Raw genomic sequence first — 20,736 nt, 5'->3', positions numbered from 1 at the left:
ATATTCCCACCAGCAGTGTTTAAGTGTTCCAGTTCTTCCACACCCTCACCAATCCTTAGTATGCAGAGTCTTAAAGTATAGTCATTCCAGTGAATGTGTAGTGGTATCTCATGCTGGTTTCAATTGGCATGTCCGTGGTAATTAATATCGTTAAGCATCTTTTCATGTGCTTATTTCCCATCTATATATCTTTTTTGGTGACATGTCTATTCAGATCTTTTGTACATTTTAAAAATTGGATTGTTTGTCTTCCTATTGCTGGGTTATAAGAATTCTTTATATATCCTAGATACAAGCCCTTTGTTTTGCAAATATTTCTCACAGTCTATGGCTCGCCTTTTCATTTTCATAAATGTCCTTTGAGGAGCGTGAAGTTTTGATTTTGATGAAATCCACTTTTTTTCTTTTAAAGCCTATGCTTTTTGTATCGTATCAAAATTTTTGGGGGGCCAAACTCCAAATCACTAAGATTTTCTCCTATGCTTCTTATAGGAGTTTTATAGTTTTAGCTCTTACGTTTAGGTCTAGATTTATTTTGAGTTAATTTTTTGTATATGATGATAGGTAAGGGTTGAGATTCTTTCTTTCTTTCGACTCCAAACCTTAAATGTGTTTCCCCCTCAATATCAACGGTTCTCAAAATGTGGTTCCCTCCCAGAAGCCTGCGCATCACCTGGGAACGTCTGAGAACTGCAAATTCTTGCCCCTCCTCCCGCTCCAGTGCTACTGAATCAAAAATCCTGGGGGTGGAGCCCAGCAATCTATGGTTTAACACAGCCCTTCAGGTAATTCTGATGCTCACTCAAGTTTGAGAACCCCTGATCCACATCGTAGTTCTCAGTCATGACTGCAAATAGAAACCACGCTGATGCCCGAGTCTTGCTAGCTTGAGTGATAGGAGTTTTTTCAAAGCTTCCCAGGTGATTTCGATGTTCACCAAGGTTGACAACCACTGCTCTTTGCTATGGTGCCTCCACTCATGTCACTTAAAATGTTTGCACATCTCACTGTGTTCTAATGAGCGCCTTTCTCTCCAGGTCATAACGGTCAACACTTGCTCTCAAAGTGACCAACTGAATTCAGAGCCAGGAGAAAATAGCATCTCAGGAGAAGAGGAGTGCAGCAAGAACTGGCTCACGGTGTCCAAACTTAGCCAGATAAGTATGTAACAGTCTACCGTTTTCAAACGCTTTGGTAGAGTTTTTTCAATGTAGGGTCTTTAGACCACTGGTGATCCCTTCTCTTATTTTAAGTAGAAACGAGGGAAAGGAAAGGTGATGACACATTCTAAGGAAAACAGCCCTTTTCGGTGTTTTAATTTTTATGAAAGGGTCACATTTTCCATTTGTTTAGTTGAATGGTTATTAGAATCCAGAAAGGAAAAAATGAGATTTAGATAGTCTGTAACATTCAGAGCTGTTGAACCTGGTTCAGGGTATTTCCTGAACTCATTGCACTGAGTTATAGTTATTTACTACTGCCCGCGTAGAGCGTTTATTCTGTGATCAATATCCCTTAGGCTTAATAATCATGGTGTTTGTAGAAAAGAGAAGAGAATCAACCATTTAGGAATGAAGACTATGAGTTGGGCAATAATGTGAATGTGAAATAAACCTGGATAGATAAGAAGAGGGCAGATTATGAAGAGAATGGAAAGCAATCATGAGAACTTTGAACTTCTTGCACTAGACAATAAGGGATCTTTATGTTTTTAAACAGAGGGGACTATGTGACTGAGGGGTCGTAAAGATTTAAAATTATTTGGAATACTAAACTTAAGATGAAATAGGCATCGTATTGAAATTTATGTTATCATGCTCCTTTAAAGCCCAGCTGTGTTTATGATGTATGTTTATATCAGTAGTTCTTAATTAAGAGGTGGTTTTGCACCACCCACCACTCTGCCACTAGGACATTTGGCAAAGTCTGGAGACATTTTTGGGATGTCACAACTCGGGTGGAGGGTACTACTAGGTGGATATTGGCCAGGAGGCTGCTAAACGTGCTACAATGCATAGGACAGTCCCCACAACAGAGAATTATCTGGCTCAAAATGTCAGTGCCAAGGTTGAGAAATTCTGATTTATATTTTAAAAACACTCAATTGTCTCTTAAATCACTGAGAATCAGGTAGGCTTTAAGCTGAAAGAGACATTAGAAATTAAGTCATCGAGAACTCTCTCAGTTTACAGATATGGCTGGAGGACTTAATTATCTTAACCCAAATCACACAGTTTGCTAAAGACCAAAATTTTGAATAATCAGTTCCCACACCTTAAGAAATAGTTGTGGGACCAATTATAAATATATTCATTTTATTTATAAATATTATATAATTGTATTATATAGTATTCATTTCTATTTTTTATAAATAGTGCAATTAATATTAGGGTTATTGTATATGGTTCTTACTAGAATTATTTAAATTCTTTCCAATGAATTTCAAACACAGCAAGATATGGGTAACAGGAGCATTCTGGGAAAGAATTTCATTAAGTCAAATCAGAAAGGGAGAGATGACTTAGAGAAATAGGCTTACCCCAAGTAATTTGCTAGTCTGAGGGGGTGATGGTACCCAATATCTTCCCTGGAAAACATCTGGAGTTGAGAATCTCCTTTTTGAAACTTGTCCAAGTTAGGAATTAGTTAAAAAAGAATTCTAAAAATTAAAAATTTGTGTGTATGTGTGTGTGGGGGATGGGGTGGGTGAGAGGTAGGGAGAAATGATGTATTAGGTAGCTCTCTTACACAAGTAAGGTTTTCAAAAAAGTGACTATGAAAAGAACAGGTATATTTTCAGTTTTTCCTATAGGTATTTTATTTGAATTATAATACTGTGCTATCATTGAAACAATGTTTATCATAATTTTATGATATTCAAACATAGTAAAGAATATCATATATGAAGTGTTATGATTTTCTAGTAGAATGTCTGCACTTCTTACATACTTTTTTTCCAGCACAAAGTCATTAGGTGGAAAAAAAAAATACAACCATTATCTTCTACATTTAGCTAGTGACTTTTTAAAAAATATATGTTTTATTTTATTGTTGTTGAAAATATACGCAGCAGAACATATACCAGTTCGACAATTTCTACACGTACAGTTCAGTGACATTGGTTACATTCTTCCAATTGTGCAACCATTTTCACCCTCCTTTTCCGAGTTGCTCCTCCCCCATTAACATTAACTCAAACTCACTGCTCCCTAAATTTTCTATATAATCTTTCAAGTTGTTGTTGTCAGTTTGGTCCCACGTAGACAGTTCAAAGAAGAGCACAATGCTCAAGGCAGTCATTCTTTACTAATTGAGCTAAACTATTGTTTGGGTTAAAGACTACTTCAGGGGATATTTTTGGTTTAAGGCTTAAGGTTTAATTAAAGATTATCTCAGGGCAGTATTTTCAGAAGTTCACCCAACATCAGTGGCTCCAGAAAGCCTGGATTCCATGAGAATTTGAAATTCTGTTCTGCATTTTTCTCATTTTGATCAGGATTCTTCTACAGAGTCTTTGATCAAAATGTTTAGCAATGGTAGCCAGGCATAATCTGGTTCTTCCGGTCTTATGACAAAGGATAACCAGTGACTCTTAATAAATAATGTTTTCAGAATTAATCCAGTCAGTCATTGATTAAGTGGTTAGTGGACACCTACTATATGCCGTCAACTCTGTTAGTGCCATATATTTAAAAAAAAAAAAAAAAAACAACTGTAGTGATCCTCACCATACTTTTAAAGAAAAGGCTAACAATTAAACCAATTTGATTCCCTTTCTAGCTTTTTTAAAAAGTAACCTTAGAGCTGCTAACCAAATGGTCAGCAGTTCGAATTTATCAGGAACTCCTTGGAAACCTTATGGAGCAGTTCTGCTCTGTCCTGTTGGGTCGCTATGAGTTGGAATTGACTTGATGGCAATGGGTTTGGTTTGGTTTTTTGGACTATGATGCTTAACATTTAGTTCCTAACATTTTAGAACTAAAATTCCACATATTTTAAATAAAGCATGAGAGATAGGGGGCAGGGGAAAGTGAATGTAAAAAAATTACTAAAGATCTTGTTTTATAGGAGAGGCTATGGATGATTTGAAAACCCTGGTGATGTAGTGATTAAGAGTTCAGCTGCTAACCAAAAGGTCAGCAGTTTGAATCCAGCAGGTGTTCCTTGGATACCCTATGAGGCAGTTCTACTCTGTCCTATGGGGTTGTTAGGAGTTGGAATCAAACTTGACAGCAATGAGTTTGTTTAGCTGGTTGGCTGGTTGGTTTTATGGATGATTTGGAGTTCCTGGGTGGCACACACTGTTAAGCACTCGACTACTAGCCAAAGGGTTGGCAGTTCAAACTCACCTAGAGGTGCGTCGGAAGACAGTCCTGGCCATCTGCTTCTGAAGGGTCACAGCCTTGAAAACCCTGTGGAGCAGTTTTATTCTATACATATGGGGTTGCCATGAGTTGAAACTGACTTCATAGCAACTAACAACAACAACATGGATAATTTAACTTTTCTTATTTTGATAGAGAAATGTAAGTTTGTTATAAAAGTGAAGGTAACTATAACCCATTGCCATCCAGTTGATTCCAATTCATAGCAACCCTATAGGACAAAGTAGAATGGCCCCAGAGGGTTTCCCAGGAGTGGCTGGTGGATTCGAACTGCTGACCTTTTGGTTAGCAGCTGTGGCATTTAACCACTGGGAAATCAGGGCTCTAAAAATGTAAGTATAGAAGATTAGGAACAGAATATATAACGTTCTTCCACTCGAGAAGATAAAAGGACAAAGGTAACTTGGTAAAACTTGGGCAAAACAGAAAAGGAAAATTATATCCAAGTTTAGAGGAATGTACTGTGTTCAGTAGGTTCTATTTGAGAACTGTAATTTTAATTTAAAATATTTTCATGTGTTCTCCAATTTTTCTTCCTTTTTACAAGGTTTAGAACCTTACGTATATCAGAAGATGAGAAGTAAAGAAATCAAACGACATGCTGTGCAAATCAGTGATTACCTAAAGCAGTCTCAAGAGGTAAAAACATCTTATTTGACAGTTTTTTAATATAGCACTTGCACACACAATTCTTCGGTTCATTGACTGTGTCTGTTTACCTTATTATGTCTTTTTACTTACGAATATTTATCTTTTTTATTAGCATTAAATTTAGATCTTTTTTCAAAGCTACCCATTGAATTTCTGCTCTAATTTTTCCAACCCATACCTTATCCTTTCCTTGTTCTGCCTTCTAAAATTTACCTATCCATTTGGTAATTTATTCTGGGGATGTTTAGCATGCGAAAGAATTTAGGAGTTTTTGAAACTGTTTGCAAATATATGAAAGTTTTCCTGTGGAAGACAAATAAGATCTTTTCAACACAGTTTTAAGGGGTGGCTCTAGAATCAGCATATAGAAGCTACTGGGAGAAAAACTGGAGGAGAAATTGTTTGCAACTGGAGATTTCCAAGGAGGGAATGGTTTATTTCTGGAAACAGTGAGTTCTGTAGTTCTTCAAGTGTAGGCTGAACAAACCCTTGGCAGATGTGATAGATGGGATTCGAGCATCACAGGGTGAAGGACCATCAGAATTTCTCCAATGCTGAGATTCTCTGATATTGCAGTCTATCTAATTTTACCATCTACAAATATCTGCCTTGTTTTAGTGCCGCTCACTGTGTGGAAAGCTTGATCTAGTTAGGGTATCCCAAGACGCCCAATTTTGGTCTTACTTTGAACGTTATATAGATGAACTTGGAAAACATATATATACTGACAAACTCAGAGGTTCTTGTAAGAGTGTAATCTGTGAAAGACTTTGAAAGTCAAATGTAAGGCTACTTGATGGTCACTGGAGGCGGGAATTTATGTTCAAATCCTGGCTTTGCCAATTCTAGGTTACAAAGCTATGTACGTCAATTAAACTGCCACCTTCATTAGCTGTATCTCTAAAATGGGGCTAATGCCATTCTTATGAGAATATTGATAATGAGAAACGAAAAGAACAGCTATAAAATTGCCTAAAGCAATGCCCCGAGTGTACTAAGTCTCCAGAAACATTAGTTGAATCTCATAGGAAATAGAATGATGTACACGCGAATAGTGTTGTTTTAAATATTTCAATTAGTAGAGGACTTATCATTGCTGTAAACTGCAATCATCAACTGCAATGACAATCTCCTGATGATAGGACATACTAATGTAATCATGGTTGCTGTCTGTCAACTTTGACCTCCATCCCTTCTTTCCTGTCATGACAACTGATCACTCCTTTTTCTGTTAACACTTGCACATTTTACATTTTCTCTTCAGATGTCCCCATAAAAGTAATTTTACTCTGTTAAAGTCCATTACTACATTGAGTTAATTATTCTTATATTGTGTTAACATCAGGCATCTTTCTAGCTAGCGTTTAGTATATAGATTAAAAGAGAAATATTGGACTAGATGAAGGAAAAGAAAAATCCGTTCTCCATGGGGTATGTTTTGTGAACATTTTACTGGAAGTTTGGGATGGCTGTTTTTTGGGTGTACATGTAATGATCTCTCCCTTCTGCTCAGGATCTGAGCAAAAACTCGTGGTGGAATTCCAGGGGCACCAACCTCAACAGGAACTCCCTGTGAGTATTCTAAATTTCTCTCTTTAAGCATCTTTGACTTCCATTTTTTAACCTAATTGGGAGCAAAAGTTTAATATGGCCAGAAAAGGGAAACAAGTGCAGGTCAACTAACAATATTTTTTTCTTTTGTTAGCAAGAATGAAAATCATTTATTCTTCAAGTTTTCCTGTTTCTGGCAATAAGCGCTCACCTCTGTTCCTTTTAAGAATATAATGAGACATACACTCCTACAGCAAATTAAGCATTTGCCTTTTCAGTGCCAAAAATGGAATGATTATTGTGGCTTTTCTGGTAGATAAGATTGTGCATTTGCATGAAGAAGGAAAATAAATCTCCTTTGCCTAAATAAAAAGACTTGGAGTGAAGATCTAATTACATTTAATTTTTAGTTTTAAAAATAATTATTTTTTCCTTTTAGCTCATGAGGTTGATTTTTTTTTCCTTTGTTTTTTTCAGTAATGTTCCAATTGTTTGCCAAAGCCATAAGGATTGGGAGAGAGAGAAAGAGAAACAGAGAGAGAGAGAGAAAGGGACAAGGTGGGGATAGGGCAAGGGAGAGGGGGAACTCACATGCTTATAGATTTAAATAGCCTCCTGGAATTTTATTTATTCAGAGAAATAAAAAGTTAAGCTGTCAGCTACTAACTGAATGTTTGGCAGTTCGAATCCACCCAGAGGTACCTTGGAAGAAAGGCCTGGCCATCTACTTCCAAAATGTCACAGCCATTGAAAACCCTATGGAGCACACTTCTACTCTGACACACGTTGGGTTGCCATAAGTCGGAATCGACTCAGTGGCAGCTCGTTTGGCTTTTTTGGTTTTCTGGGTTTTTTTTTTGAGTTTTATTTATTCAGAGAAGTAAATTTTGAAAACCAGCCAAGCAGAGATTATTTTGTTTTTGTTATTGTGTGGATTTTTCCAGTTATATCATCAAATTAGCTATCCACGGAGCTACAGAGTTGGGGGTGGAGGTGGGGAGGGATTTAAACCTATTTACCCCACCACTCTACAGGAGGGCCAGTTCATACTAAGCAGGTAGAAGGTGACTTTCGGTCAGCAGTCAGCTCAATTTGAGACAGTCTTTCCTCTGGAGCTCCCATCACCGTCTCTGTGCAAGCCTGCCTCAAAGGGCACACGACTCTCTTCACCCAAAGGTTCACTAGTTTGTGCTCATGCAGAGTCGTGGGTTATTGCAGCATGAAATTAAACAGTAATTGTCATTGTACTTTCTTCCCTAAGGACCTTAAATACTGGAGATATTCTTTGAATGCATTTATTCAGACTCGCCTGTGGCCACTTGTGCACTTGAGCAGGGCAAGTAACAATTTAAAGAGAGCTAATTTCAGCCCATGAACGTTTAGGGGCCACGTGGGCTAATGAAACTGATTTGTAGGCTTGTCCAGAGACATTGACAGGCTCCTTTGTAGGCATCTGCTTTGCATAGTTCAGAAACCCTTTAGTTTAATTGACCCAAAACATCACAAACGCAGTTAAATCTTATATATGTTGTGTGATCACATAGCTAATTAAAAAAAAAAACTGCTTTCAGTTAGCTTTGAGCATAGTAAATGATTTCCATGACTATCTGGTGCTCCAATTTTTCTATGAAAATAATTGTGGGACAGTATGCTGTTTATTGATAAAGATATTGGGCAGATGTAACTGATACTTACCTTTCAAAGATCTTTATATATGTGTGCGTGTTGTTGTTAGGTTGCCATTGAGTTGATTTCGACTCATAGCAACCCCGTCTGACAGAGTAGAACTGCCTCATAGAATTTTCTAGGCTATAATCTTTATGGGAGCAGATGGCCATGTCTTTCTCCTGTGGAACCGCTGGGTGGGTTGGAACTGCCAACCTTTCGGTTAGCCATGAGTGCTTCACTATTATGCCACCAGGGCTCCGAATATATAATCTGTGTTGTTAACTGTTTCATGTACTCTTTCCTTTCTTGATCATTGAACAATTTAAAGCATGATTTAAATAACTTCATTTTTTTCAAACAGGTCGAGAAGTTCAAATGGAGTTGATAGTAAGTTTTTATATTTACAACTTTCATTATTTATTTTTTTTTATCTTATTAATGATTAAGGTTCACTGTCCTGCTGAGATTTTTGGAAATTCTGTTTATGATTTTTGTCTACTATACAAAGTAGGAAGTTCCGTAGAAGAGTAGATGATTGAATATCTTTCTCCAGATAAATCGGGATTGCTACTTGGTTTAAAGGTTTTTTTTATTACATGTGTTTTACTGTGATTCTCCAGTTATTTCCGTGAGCGAGGGCATAACCACTGAGTTCATTTCCTCTGTTCCACAACTCGGTCACTTGTTTTTCCATATTGCTGACTCAGAGCCATTCATGAGATTGTATGCAGATACCTTCTCCTGCATAGTTTCAGTATAACTCAATGCCCAAAATGGCTTAGTAGGGACCTAAGCCATGTGAGATAGCTCCCCGGCAAAGCCCCTCTCAGTAGCTACTCTCAAACTTCACCACAGTCTTTAGGCCCCTTTACATAGCCTTGACCCATCTGATGCAGAGTGGATTTTTTTCTTCTAGTTCCATCTCACTTTTTCAGGTTTTCAGTAATCTCTTTGCAGGTGATTTCTTCTCAGCCTACAAACAGATTTCTATCCAAAAGGAAAAAAAAAAATCTTGATTTTACCTTTTGTTCACATTTCTACCTCTATCCCTCACCTCCAAATTAATTAAAAGAGTATTGATGGTTGTCTTCAGTCCACTGCCCCTAGTTTCTGCCCCACAACTGTGAGGACACTCCAACTGTCAAATCATATGACTTCTTTTCAGTCTCATCTAACTTGTGACATTTGATCTTGATCATTTTGTCCTTCATGACATTCTTTCCTTTCTATGTTTCTGTGAGGGTCTTCTTCCACGGTTGGCCTTTTCTTTCTTTGTTGACTTGCTCTCAGTCTCTCTGATGGCCTCCTCTTCCTTTACTCAAGCTGGGAATCTGTCATTTACAATCCTCTTCCCATCTGACTGCTTTTTTTATGTCAGCCTCGCCTTCTAACTCCATTCTACCCCCAAGCATCTTTTTTTTTTTTTTCCTTGAGGACTTGGATGCTTTTTGTTGTTGTTGTTATTCTGCTTTAAGTGAAAGTTTACAAATCAAGTCAGCCTCTCCTACAAAAACTTATACACACCTTGCTATGTGACCCTAGCTGCTCTCCACCTAATGTGACAGCACTCTCCTCTTCTCCACCCTGCATTCCCCGTGTCCATTCAGTCAGTTCCTGTCCCCCTCTGCCTTCTCATCTCCCCTCCAGACAGGAGCTGCCCACAGAGTCTCATGTGTCTACATGAGCCAAGAAGCTCACTCCTCATCAGTATCCTTTTCTGTCTCATAGTCCAGTTCAATCCCTGTCTGAAGAGTTGGCTTCGGGAATGGTTCCTCTCCAGTCTCAGACCATTAAGTCTGGTTTTTTTTAATGAGAATTGGAGGTCTGCATGCCACTGTTCTCCCGCTGCATCAGGGATTCTCTGTTGTGTTCCCTGTCAAGGCAGTCATTGGTGGTAGCTGGACACCATCTAGTTCTTCCGGTCTTAGGCTGATGTAGTCTCTGGTTTATGTGGCCCTTTCCATCTCTTGGGCTTATATTTACCTTGTGTTTTTGGTCTTCTTCATTCACCTTTGCTCCAGGTGGGTTGAGACCAATTGATAAATCTTAGATGGTGACTACCCTCAAGCATCTTTGAAAGCTGCCTGTTTTGCTCCATGCCACTGTTGCTGCCTTAATACCTCCAACATTTATTTTCCTAGAGAAAAAATGTATGCTTTCTTTTGTTCCTGATTTTGTGTTTACATTCTGTGTGGTTTCTTTCCCTTTGAACTTCCCCATGTTCCTATTGGAATGATCTTTCTGAATGATAAATCATCATCTACATAGAAACCTTCAATGGCTCCCCATTACCTGCAAATGAGTCTTTCTCAATGCTTTTGACTGTCTGGCTCCAGTCCAAATTTCCAGCTTGATCCCTTTCATATTGTCAATATTTCTGCCACGCAGAATATGATCAGCCACTTACTAACAAACACCTCCACGTGGATGCCAACAGCATTTCAAGCAAAATGTCCCATCTCTCTTCTTACCATCCCAGGAAATGGCAACTCTATCCTTCTGGTTGTGAGGCCAAAGTCTTGAAATCATATTTGGCTTCCATTTTCTCACACCTCCACATCCAACCCATCAGTAAACCCTTTAAAATATATCAAGAATCTGATTACTTTGCTATCTTCATCATTACCACTATGTTTTAAGTCACCATTGTCTCTCCCCTGTATTGTAGTATCACCTCCAGACTATTACTCTCTAATAGTCTGTTTCCCAAGAGCGGCCCAAATAGTCCTTTTAAACTGAAATTCAAATCAAGTCACTCTTCTGCTCAAATAGCTGTCCATTTCACTCTGTAAAAGGAAATCCAAGAACCGTCTACAAGCCTCTATTAATCTGCTCCCCAACAACTCTCCAGCCTCATTTCCCCTCCACTCACGTCAACCTTGCCACATATGGTCTTTCTTAAACATGGCAAGCATAGCCCTGCCTCAGGGTATTTGCTTTGCTGTTACTCTTCATTGATCAGGCCTATGCTCAAATTTCACCTTATCAGAGAGGCCTTGCCTAACCACCCGATATAAAATAGTAACCGCTCTGTCCTCCATACTTCCTGACCCTCTTAACCTGATATATATACTCTACTGTGTAGTATATACACTATATATTACATGTTTATTTGTTCAGTTTCTATTTCCCTTTACCAGGATGTAGGCAGACTTTATCTGTTTTGATTACTGCTCTTTTCTCGAGCATAGGCCAGTGCCTGGCACATAGCAGGTGCTCAATAAATAGGGGTTGAATGAATGTGAACAGAGTCTCATAGCTCCTTAAGCAGTGAAGCCAAGATTAAAACGCAGCTTTATCAGTCTCAAGTGCCCTTATCTTTTAACTATTTCACGCTATTTGTCTATGAAGGCCCTACCTTCTAGGTAAAATCAATATGTTCTATATTATACTACATAGCAAACCATATTGCAATTATAGTTTACATGGCTTTCTCTCCCAGTATATCACTTTTTGACGAGGGTGGGAGCCATGTTTTAAGCATATCTCTCATGCCTAGCATGGCCAGTATTGGAAGCTGAATACTTTTTTTTTTTTTTAAATTACTATTGAATGAATTCAGAAAGGAAGAGTCTTTCCTGCTGATCTTACTTTTTACCATATACCCCCCAAAGGAGGTGGTTCTTGTTCCTTTCCTTAGCCAACAACAAGAAGCCTGAGAGATCTGTGAAACTAGGCTCATTATGTTGCTTACTCTACTAGGTACAAAGCAGTTGCCACCAAGAGACTGAAGCTCTCCACTTTAATTTTGCTTTTATGAAATGGCAAAACTGTTACAGAGGGTTTCTCTGAAGGCTTGTGATTTCGGACTTGAACAGATAGAAGAGAACCAGTTAAACTTGGAGGAGGTATTGCTCCAAGTTGGTTACACAGTCCCCTATAACCACATATATCCCTTTGTGTTATATCACCCACTCCCTCCTTTGTTTCTGGTATATATCTCTTAATCTGTTGTTATCATTTTAGGTCAGTGAAGTAGTCTGTGAATAACTTGGTATTAATAATGTCTTTATATGGGTACTGTATCTTCATAGGGAGCTCAGAGAATTGTGCTTTTGGGATGTCATGAAGTGTGATGGGCAGCTGAGTGCCTTCTGCAACCCAGAGGTGTAATTGGTTCAAAGGAAATACATCTTTGAAGCTAATATTACCTGTCTCTCTTCAATTCCCTATATAAATATATTTGGAGATATTACATTGATGATTGGAAGCTGTCAGGATACCATAAGCAATAATGTGGTTAAAGAATATTAGGCAATCTTTTTCAAATACTGAGAAGCCATTCTGATTAACTTGTTCAATAATAACTTTGAAAGCAATATATTCATAAGCATGTATTTATCTCCAGCTGAATAATTAAAATGCCAATCTTCTCCATAATTTCAGAAATCTCAGCCTCCTTAAAAAGCCCTCAAGAGCCTCACCATCATTATTCAGGTAGGATGCGTGTGTACATAGATGCGTCAACTGGGCTAAACATCTGTGGTTCCACATTTGCAAACAGAAACATGGATGAATTCTGTAATATTGCTTGGCTCCCCACCTGAAGAGTTGTGGTTCACCCTGATGAGAAGAAGATTCAATTTTTTTTTTTTTTTTTTACCTTGCCACTGATTGGGAAAAATAAATTGCTACGATTTAAGAGAACTTGGATTAAAAAAAAAAATAATAAGTGTTACAAGTTCCAAACTGGGAAGGAAAAAGAGGACCTTAAGATCTAAAGATTCCTTACAAATGCAAAGCCAGCCCAAAGCCAGAGCTCTCAGTGCTTTAGGTTGGGGAGGACGCTGGCCTGAAACTAGTTCTTTGAGGGTTTTATACCCGCATCGGGCCCTCTGGGAACATGGCCACTGAACGAATGCCAACCCTGTAGAGTAAGATCAACAAAGACGTTTTACAAAAATGTTATTAAGCAAAGATGTCAAGGGTCTTGACTCTTTTAAGCAATATCACTTTACAGTGCTTCAGTTGTCTTTCTTTCAAAGTGGGAATAATTGTACTTGCCTTTCCAGAGGAACAATCCGCCAAAGGACTAGTTGAGAATTAAAAGGAAAACACTTTGAAATGCAAAGCAACATAACAACCAACTGGACTCATGCCATTGGGTGGTCTCTAGGGAGTCTCTGCTGTCAATGATTGATGAGATAATAAATAGGCAAGTCTTTTATGCAGTCTAAAGCTCAGTACATGGGTAAGAGCTTATTGGTGCTATAATTACCATTATTAGTATATTAAGGTTATTTGGTTAGAGTTCAGCAATCGACTGCTTTATAGTGCATTCTCCTTGGTCGTGAGTAGTGTTTCTGTGGATCCCCGACTCCTCATTCCAAGCCCTTCTAACTGGGTCTTTCAGCTCAGCAGTAATCTATTATTTTGACTCTGGCTGTCAACTTAAGAAAGTCTCTGGTGAGGAGTACTGTAACTCATATTGACTCTGATCTGCTATGATAGGGCTCTTAACAGGAAAACGCAGATCACTTGCTCCTAATTAAAATTAGTCTTCAGCTCTCTCTGGGAAACGAAGGTGAACTGTGCAAAATCAACAGTAGATGTCCCCATAGCCCAGTGTGTGTGTTCAATTTGCCCTGGAAAATGGAAACAGAATGAAGACCACAAACTAAAATGCCATTTAAAAGAAAGTTCCATGTGTTCACGGATTAATATAGGTTTGGTTTTCAGGAGAGTGGAGGTGGTAGTTCTGCTTCAGACCATGTTATATAGTCTCATATAATCTGTTCCTATATAAGGCATCAAAAGACACCAAAGGTATCAAAATACTCCATCAAGTATTATTACTTTTTAAACTGTATCTTAGATAATATTATTGGTACAGACAAAACCAAGAGGTCTTTCTTTGAAATGAAACATTTTAGCCTGATGTGAATACTTTGATGTTGGCGAGGCTTTTGTAAATTTAACTCACTCCTGCATACTTAAAATAGTAAATCTTTTTTTTTTTTTTCTTCCCTGCGGTGGGTGTGTATATATATATTTGTCATAGCAAAAAATTTTGCCATTTTAACATTTTTTACATGTATAATTCAGTGACATTAATTACGTTCGTTGTGTTGTGCAACCATCACCGCTATCCGTTTCCACATTTTTCCATCACCCTTAAGTAAATCTGTTTTTGTTTGCAGCCATTGAAAGGAACAATTTAATGAGGCTTTCTCAGACCATACCATTTACACCAATCCAACTCTTTGGTGAGTGCCATTTCTATCTCCTTGAGGCTCTGCCAGGACAGAGGCATAACAACATCTAAGTACCTCAAAGGAAAACCTATTTTGTAGCATTTTAGTTGAAAATTTTGCTTTGCTGGTGGCTATGGTTTAGGGAGATTAATTGCCTAAAATGGAAAACTCTTGTTAACTGCCATGTCCAGCATCTACAGTTAAAATCTAATACCATGGGCATGGGACCTCTACTGAGCAGCCGGTGGGAAGAAAGCAAGGATGTTGCACCTGGCATTCACTGATTGAAGACTGGAAGTAAGTAGGAAAGAAAGGAGCAAACCAACCATGCATAATAAACACAGAAGGAAGTGATCAATGTCAACATGGCAAAAGCCAATAGGCATCCGAAGAGAAATGCTTTGTATATTGTTTTCCTATTTGTTTGTTTTGTTTCATGTCCAGTAATTGCTCTTACTTAAAAAGGAAATGTTCTTTTTAAAGGCCAAAACCATAAAGAAAAACAAGCTCGCATTAGCCCAGGCTACTGGAGTTTCTCTGCCCTGCAGCATAAAGCATGAGCTGATTAACAATATAACAAGGGTCTTCACCGTTCTAGATCTTCAACCCCCTCACACTGTTTACATGGGGACAGATCAGGTTGGCTTCTCGTCTTTAATGCAAACAAATGCCATCTCCTTCCACTTTTCTCCATAGCGGGTTTTGCCAATCAGTAGCCTAGCTCCAAATCCACTAGGTATTTAGAACTCAAAAGAGATGGTTAGTGGCATTTATCTGGGCACCAAGAATAAATGATTGAAAGTGTGTTACTAAGCATGTTGTTAGCTGTTGTCGAGTCGACCCCTGACTCATGGTGGCTCCATGCACAATGGAATTGGACTGTTGTGATCCATAGGGTTTTCACTGGCTGATTTGCAGAAGTAGATTGCCAGACCTTTCTTCTTAGTCTGTCTTAGTCTGGAAACTCCACTGAAACCAGTTCAGCATCACAGCAAAACACAAGCCTCCACTGACAGAGGGATGGCGGCTGTGATTGAGGTACATTTGTTGGGAATAGAACTCGAGTCTCCCACATGGAAGGCAAGAATTCTACCACTGAACCACTGTTGCTCCCTACTAAGCATTACCTGGACATATTTTTTTGATACACAATTAAATGCAAAAAGAAGTGAATGGATTCTTTTTTTTAGTAAATAAGTGTAAAAACCAAAAAAAAAAAAACAAAAAAAACCACTGCCGTTGAGTCAATTCTGACTCGTAGCAGCCCTTTAGGATAGAGTAGAACTGCCCCATAGAGTTTCCAAGGAGCGCCAGGTGGATTTGAACCACCAACCTTTTGGTTAGCAGCCATAGCACTTACCCACTACGCCACCGGGGTTTCCAAACCAGTATAGTGTTCACAAAAAGCCATTTGATTCAGAGGCGTAAGGAGAAAATTAAACACAAGCTCCACGGAAGCTGTGTACAGAATATGGTACTTCTGATATGAAGCACTGAACATTCTATTGCGTGGAGTCTAGGCTGAATAAGAATTGCTTCCTGTTCAACAGCCTAAAGTGAAAGCAGTAGAGCATTTAGATAGCATTTTGTACCGAAAATCTTTTAGGTACAATTGAGTTTGTATCTGAGGTTCTAGTTCACTTTAGCAACGTTAACATATTTAATCTTTACAACAACCCAGTGAGGTGAGCGTTATTCTCATCCTCATTTTACTGATGAGGAAATTAAGGCTTTAAGTACTTTGTCCAAAGGCACAAAGGCAGGAAGGAGAGGATGGGGGTGTGACCTTGGTAATGTCTCACTCAAACTGGGTTAAATCATGCATTCTGAATGGTGGTAATTCACTCCCAAGGGGGCAAAAAAAATCTTTTTCTTTTTACATATAAATACATATACATACAGTTCATAAAGAGATATACAGGATATCTGCAGTATTAAAATTTTACGGGGGCATAACTGAGAAAAAAAATGTCTGAATAGGTTCCTTCGGGAGATGATAAGAAATATGATTCTCTACAGTTATAGTCTGGAGCCCTGGTGGCACAGTGGTTAAGAGCTTTGGCTGCTAACCAAAAGGCTGTCAGTTTGAATCCACCAGCCGCTCATTGGAAAGCCTATGGGATAGTTCTACTCTATCCTATACAGTCGCTATGAGTCAGAATCAACTCAATGGAAATGGGTTTGGTTTGGTTTTTGACAGTTATGATCTACAATAAAAAAAAAAAAAGATCTACAATAGGAACAACTTATTCTTGTATATCCGTTAATGCTTTGTCTATGTCCTCATTCTGCTGTAGTCCCTGACGAGATTCAATTCCCGTTCTCTCTGATCACTTGAGAACCTGAACTGACTCTGACTTGATATTTAGGGTGGCCATAATGTCCTGGACATAGTCATCTTATTTAACAACTCATCTTCACTTCTTTTTGCAGCAGGAGAAGAAGTGACTGTCTACAGGCTGGAGGAGAGTTCCCCTTTGAACCTCGATAAAAGCATGTCTTCTTGGTCCCAGCGTGGGAGAGCAGCCATGATCCAGGTGTTGTCCCGAGAGGCATTGGATGGCGGCCTCCGCAAAGCCATGAAAGTCATCAGCACCTGGTCTGAGGATGATGTTCTCAAGCCAGGGCAGGTTTTCATCGTGAAGTCCTTTCTTCCTGAGGTTGTACAGACATGGCATAAAATCTTCCGGGAGAGTACTGTGCTCCATCTTTGCCTCAGGGTAAGCCTGAAACTCAGAGGTTAGAGCAGAGATAGATAGGTCAGGGAAAGGGGAGCTGGCTATATCCCATCTAAGGCCATTATCCCCAACCTAAAGGGTAGCCTGTTATTTTTTGGAGGTGCTGATGTTTTGTTATGTTTGTTTTACAGGGTTTTGCTTTTGGGGTGGGGCATGGTGGGAGCTGAATAAGGGTAAAAATCACATTTGAGAAGCCTCTAGTAATTTATGGTCATTAATTAAGAGGCATGTGATAATAAACCAGTATTTTTATCAATGCTCCTGCAGGAAATTCAACAACAAAGAGCTGCTCAGAAACTGATCTATACCTTCAACCAAGTGAAACCACAAACTATTCCCTACATGCCAAGGTGAGGAAATCCTGATTGCCAGCCCCTTCATTTTAAGTAGTTATTCCCATCAGTCTCTTCTCAGCCTCATTAAAAGCCTAAAACCAATCTTGATTCTGACTCACAGTGATCCTATAGGACAAAGTAAAACTGCCCCATAGGGTTTCCAAGGCACAGCTGGTAGATTCGAACTGCTGACCTTTTGGCTAACAACCAAGCTCTTAACCATTGTGCTACCAGGGGTTAGTCATGAGAAATGCCCAAACTCACCTGGATGTTCCCCATGACCCTATTTTTGGGTTCTTCCTTCCATAGCTCTGGAGACTGGTAAATAGAGACTTAGATTCCCGGGGTACCTTGTCTTAATTTATTGAACTTATGTGAATGAACATGGGAGAAAGATGTGGCAGTCTGTTTCCACAAAAATTTACAGTCTTGGAACCCCTATGGAGCAGTTCTGCTCTGTCCTATAGGGTTGCTATGAGTCAGAATCGACTCAACAGCAGTCGGTTTTTTTTTGGCATATGAGTGAAAAAGAGAAGTCTTAGGAGAGGCCATGATTAACATCTCAGTTATGCTGAGCAAGTAGATCCTAGGTGTAGTTACTAATGTCCAGGAACATAATAGAAGAAAAACGTTTATATTTTAAGCGTAGTTTCTTCCTCATATCTTATAGAAATTAGACGCTGTGTAAGAAGGATATCTTGTTACTCACTAGAGTGTCACAATACATTTATATTCATTTATTAAGACATATCATAACCTGGTGCTGAGGACTTATAGTACGGTTTTATTGTTTCATTTACAAGGAACTTAATAAAGCATGGCAAGAAATGTTGGGTTCGATAACTCAAAGAGAAGGGAAGGGGGTAGGCATGGGAAAAAACTCCCAATCTTTGCATTCCAGCTCTTCCATAGGAAGGGCAAGGACATGTGCATTGAGGCCGCACCAGACCAGAGTTAGGTAATCTTACCTGTTGTTGACTGTTTAGTAATGTTGCTTTGTGAGGATCAATGGTTTCTTTTTCTATCACAGGTTCCTGGAAGTTTTCTTAATCTACTGCCATTCAGCTAACCAGTGGTTGACCATTGAGAAGTATATGACAGGGGAGTTCCTCAAGTACAACAACAACAACGGTGATGAAATTGCCCCCAACAACACCTTGGAGGAGCTGATGTTGGCTTTCTCTCACTGGACCTATGAGTACACCCGGGGAGAGCTGCTGGTTTTAGATTTGCAAGGTGATTGATAACATAGGACTTGGAACAGCCAGCACGAGGCAACGTCTAGGAAACATTGAGGAGGGGCTTTATTGATGGCGTTGTCACATACATTTGGCCTCATAAAACATGCTGGCTTTCTTTGCTCAGTGCCGTAGTTAAAGTCTTTTAGTGGAAACAGCCTTCAAAAGTATGTGTGCTTGGTTTTCCTTTGGTGTGCTTTGTTTTTCATTTGAAAATGGAAAGCTGGTATCAGCTTTCTGAATGCATTTATTATTTGTGAAGCTGTTCTAAGTGGGAGTCCCCAGACAGATGTCCGAGATCTTGTAAGAACTAAGACGGGCAAGGTATGGAGTTGCTTTATCTAGCTTTGAAGGGAGTTGGGGCCGTTTATTACAGAGACATTGCACAGCTGTGATCATGGGCACCTGCTATGTTGTTCCCCACGTAGATGAAGGGAAAAATACTAGCTGCTTAAAATTTATACACATCCGACACATTGACCTGGTGGTAAAATGGTTAAGCACTCAGGTGCTTTAACTGAAAATTTGGTGGTTCAAACCCACCCAGTGGCTCTGCAGGATAAAGACCTGGCAATCTTCTATAAAGATTACAGCCTAGAAAACTCTGTAAGGCAGTTCTGCTTTGTCACATGGGGTCACTGTGAGTCCGAATTGACTCAATGGCACCCAACAACAACAACAAGAACAATGAAACATTAACCCAAATAGGGAATGATTTTTGTAACAAATTTTCCAGTTCTATGGTTTTTCCTTGGTCTTATGTGCACAAAGAAAATTTAGGTGTGCACTTATACACACGGGAACGTTTAAGTTCCGGGCAATTTTCAGGATTCTGAGCTCATTGCTTTTGCCATTTATAATTTAGCTTGCTCTCTTTGCTGTCTACCTTGATAGGACAGTTTATGAAAGTACACACTCAATCTGAGAGAGGCGGGAGAGCACACTCTTATTTAATGGAAGCCTTTGATCGGCGCATCTCCCCACTATCACCACCTCACATGTGATTTATAATCCTGCAGCACGAAACAGAGTATCTCTGGAAGGCTTTCCTTGCGGGGACAGAACGAAATATGTATTAAGGTCAAAGTTTAGTCCTTGGGCTCATTGATGGGGGGCTTTGGTTTTAAATAAGGGATTTAGCCCAGGAGATTTCATATAAGTTATCTAATTTAATCCCAGAAGCAGCACCTCGAGGTAGATATTATGGGGAATTTTGGCCCAGAAAGTTTAAATAATTTGCCCAAGGTTGCACAGCTACTTATGGGGGAACCGAAATGCAGACTTTAAGCTGGTTTGACAGTCTGTGTTCTTTCCTCTTCACCATACTGACTTTGATTTAAGTTTCATACCTATAAGACATATCCATGGTGTGGTTCACTTCAACAGTTTGGGCCTTTTTCTTGTCCTCTCTGACTTTCCCAGCTCTGCTGTCCTGGGATTTTATGCTGAAAGCAAGGATGGAGGCTGAGGAAAGCTGAGATAAATAGGCAGTCCTCTGGCCTTGTTAGCTCTGTCCAGTAAGAATGCAAAGACATTTTGATTGAAATTTGTGCCATGTGTTCAAAGATGCCTATACACTTTAAAACCATGTGTAAGAATTTCTGTGCTTTCAGATTGCTGCTGTTCACAAGGCTGAATTATAATTCTAACCCTCAAACACAATATTTTAGGAAGCGATATAAACAAGGTTAAAACAACCGACATGCTTCAGCTTTTAAACCAGCAAGTACTTGACCCATAGAAACCCAGAGCCCTGATGCCCAAGGCATCTGTTTTGGGAGCTCGAGTTGGGGAGAGGCTGATTACTTGCATCTGTACTTGAGTGTCTGTGCTTTGAGTTTTGGGTGGAGTTGTTTAAAAAGCAAAAACAGGAATAAACAGAAAACCAAACTAAACAAAAAACAACCAAAGAAAAACTTTAAGGAATTAATGATGACTCTTCAGTGTGTTTTGTATTCCACTTGAATAGGTTTTTG

General features: G+C 39.1%; 1 protein-coding gene across 4 annotated transcripts in view; it reads left to right on the top strand.

Moving 5' to 3' along the window:
• TRPM6 (transient receptor potential cation channel subfamily M member 6) overlaps window positions 1-20,736 on the top strand; it is a 191,754-nt gene that overhangs the window by 158,386 nt on the left and 12,632 nt on the right. For all 4 annotated transcript variants that reach the window (XM_049896190.1, XM_049896192.1, XM_049896191.1 and 1 more), the window contains 9 exons: window positions 1,038-1,161; window positions 4,933-5,024; window positions 6,550-6,608; window positions 8,617-8,642; window positions 12,642-12,692; window positions 14,396-14,461; window positions 16,883-17,169; window positions 17,455-17,537; window positions 18,553-18,758. In XM_049896190.1, coding sequence (XP_049752147.1) covers window positions 1,038-1,161; window positions 4,933-5,024; window positions 6,550-6,608; window positions 8,617-8,642; window positions 12,642-12,692; window positions 14,396-14,461; window positions 16,883-17,169; window positions 17,455-17,537; window positions 18,553-18,758 — 994 coding nt within the window. The remainder of the gene's footprint in view (window positions 1-1,037; window positions 1,162-4,932; window positions 5,025-6,549; window positions 6,609-8,616; window positions 8,643-12,641; window positions 12,693-14,395; window positions 14,462-16,882; window positions 17,170-17,454; window positions 17,538-18,552; window positions 18,759-20,736) is intronic.

Source organism: Elephas maximus, chromosome 9 (assembly GCF_024166365.1).
Source record: "Elephas maximus indicus isolate mEleMax1 chromosome 9, mEleMax1 primary haplotype, whole genome shotgun sequence".
In the NCBI taxonomy this organism is placed as follows: domain Eukaryota; kingdom Metazoa; phylum Chordata; class Mammalia; order Proboscidea; family Elephantidae; genus Elephas; species Elephas maximus.
This window is presented reverse-complemented; position numbering and strand designations above follow the sequence as displayed.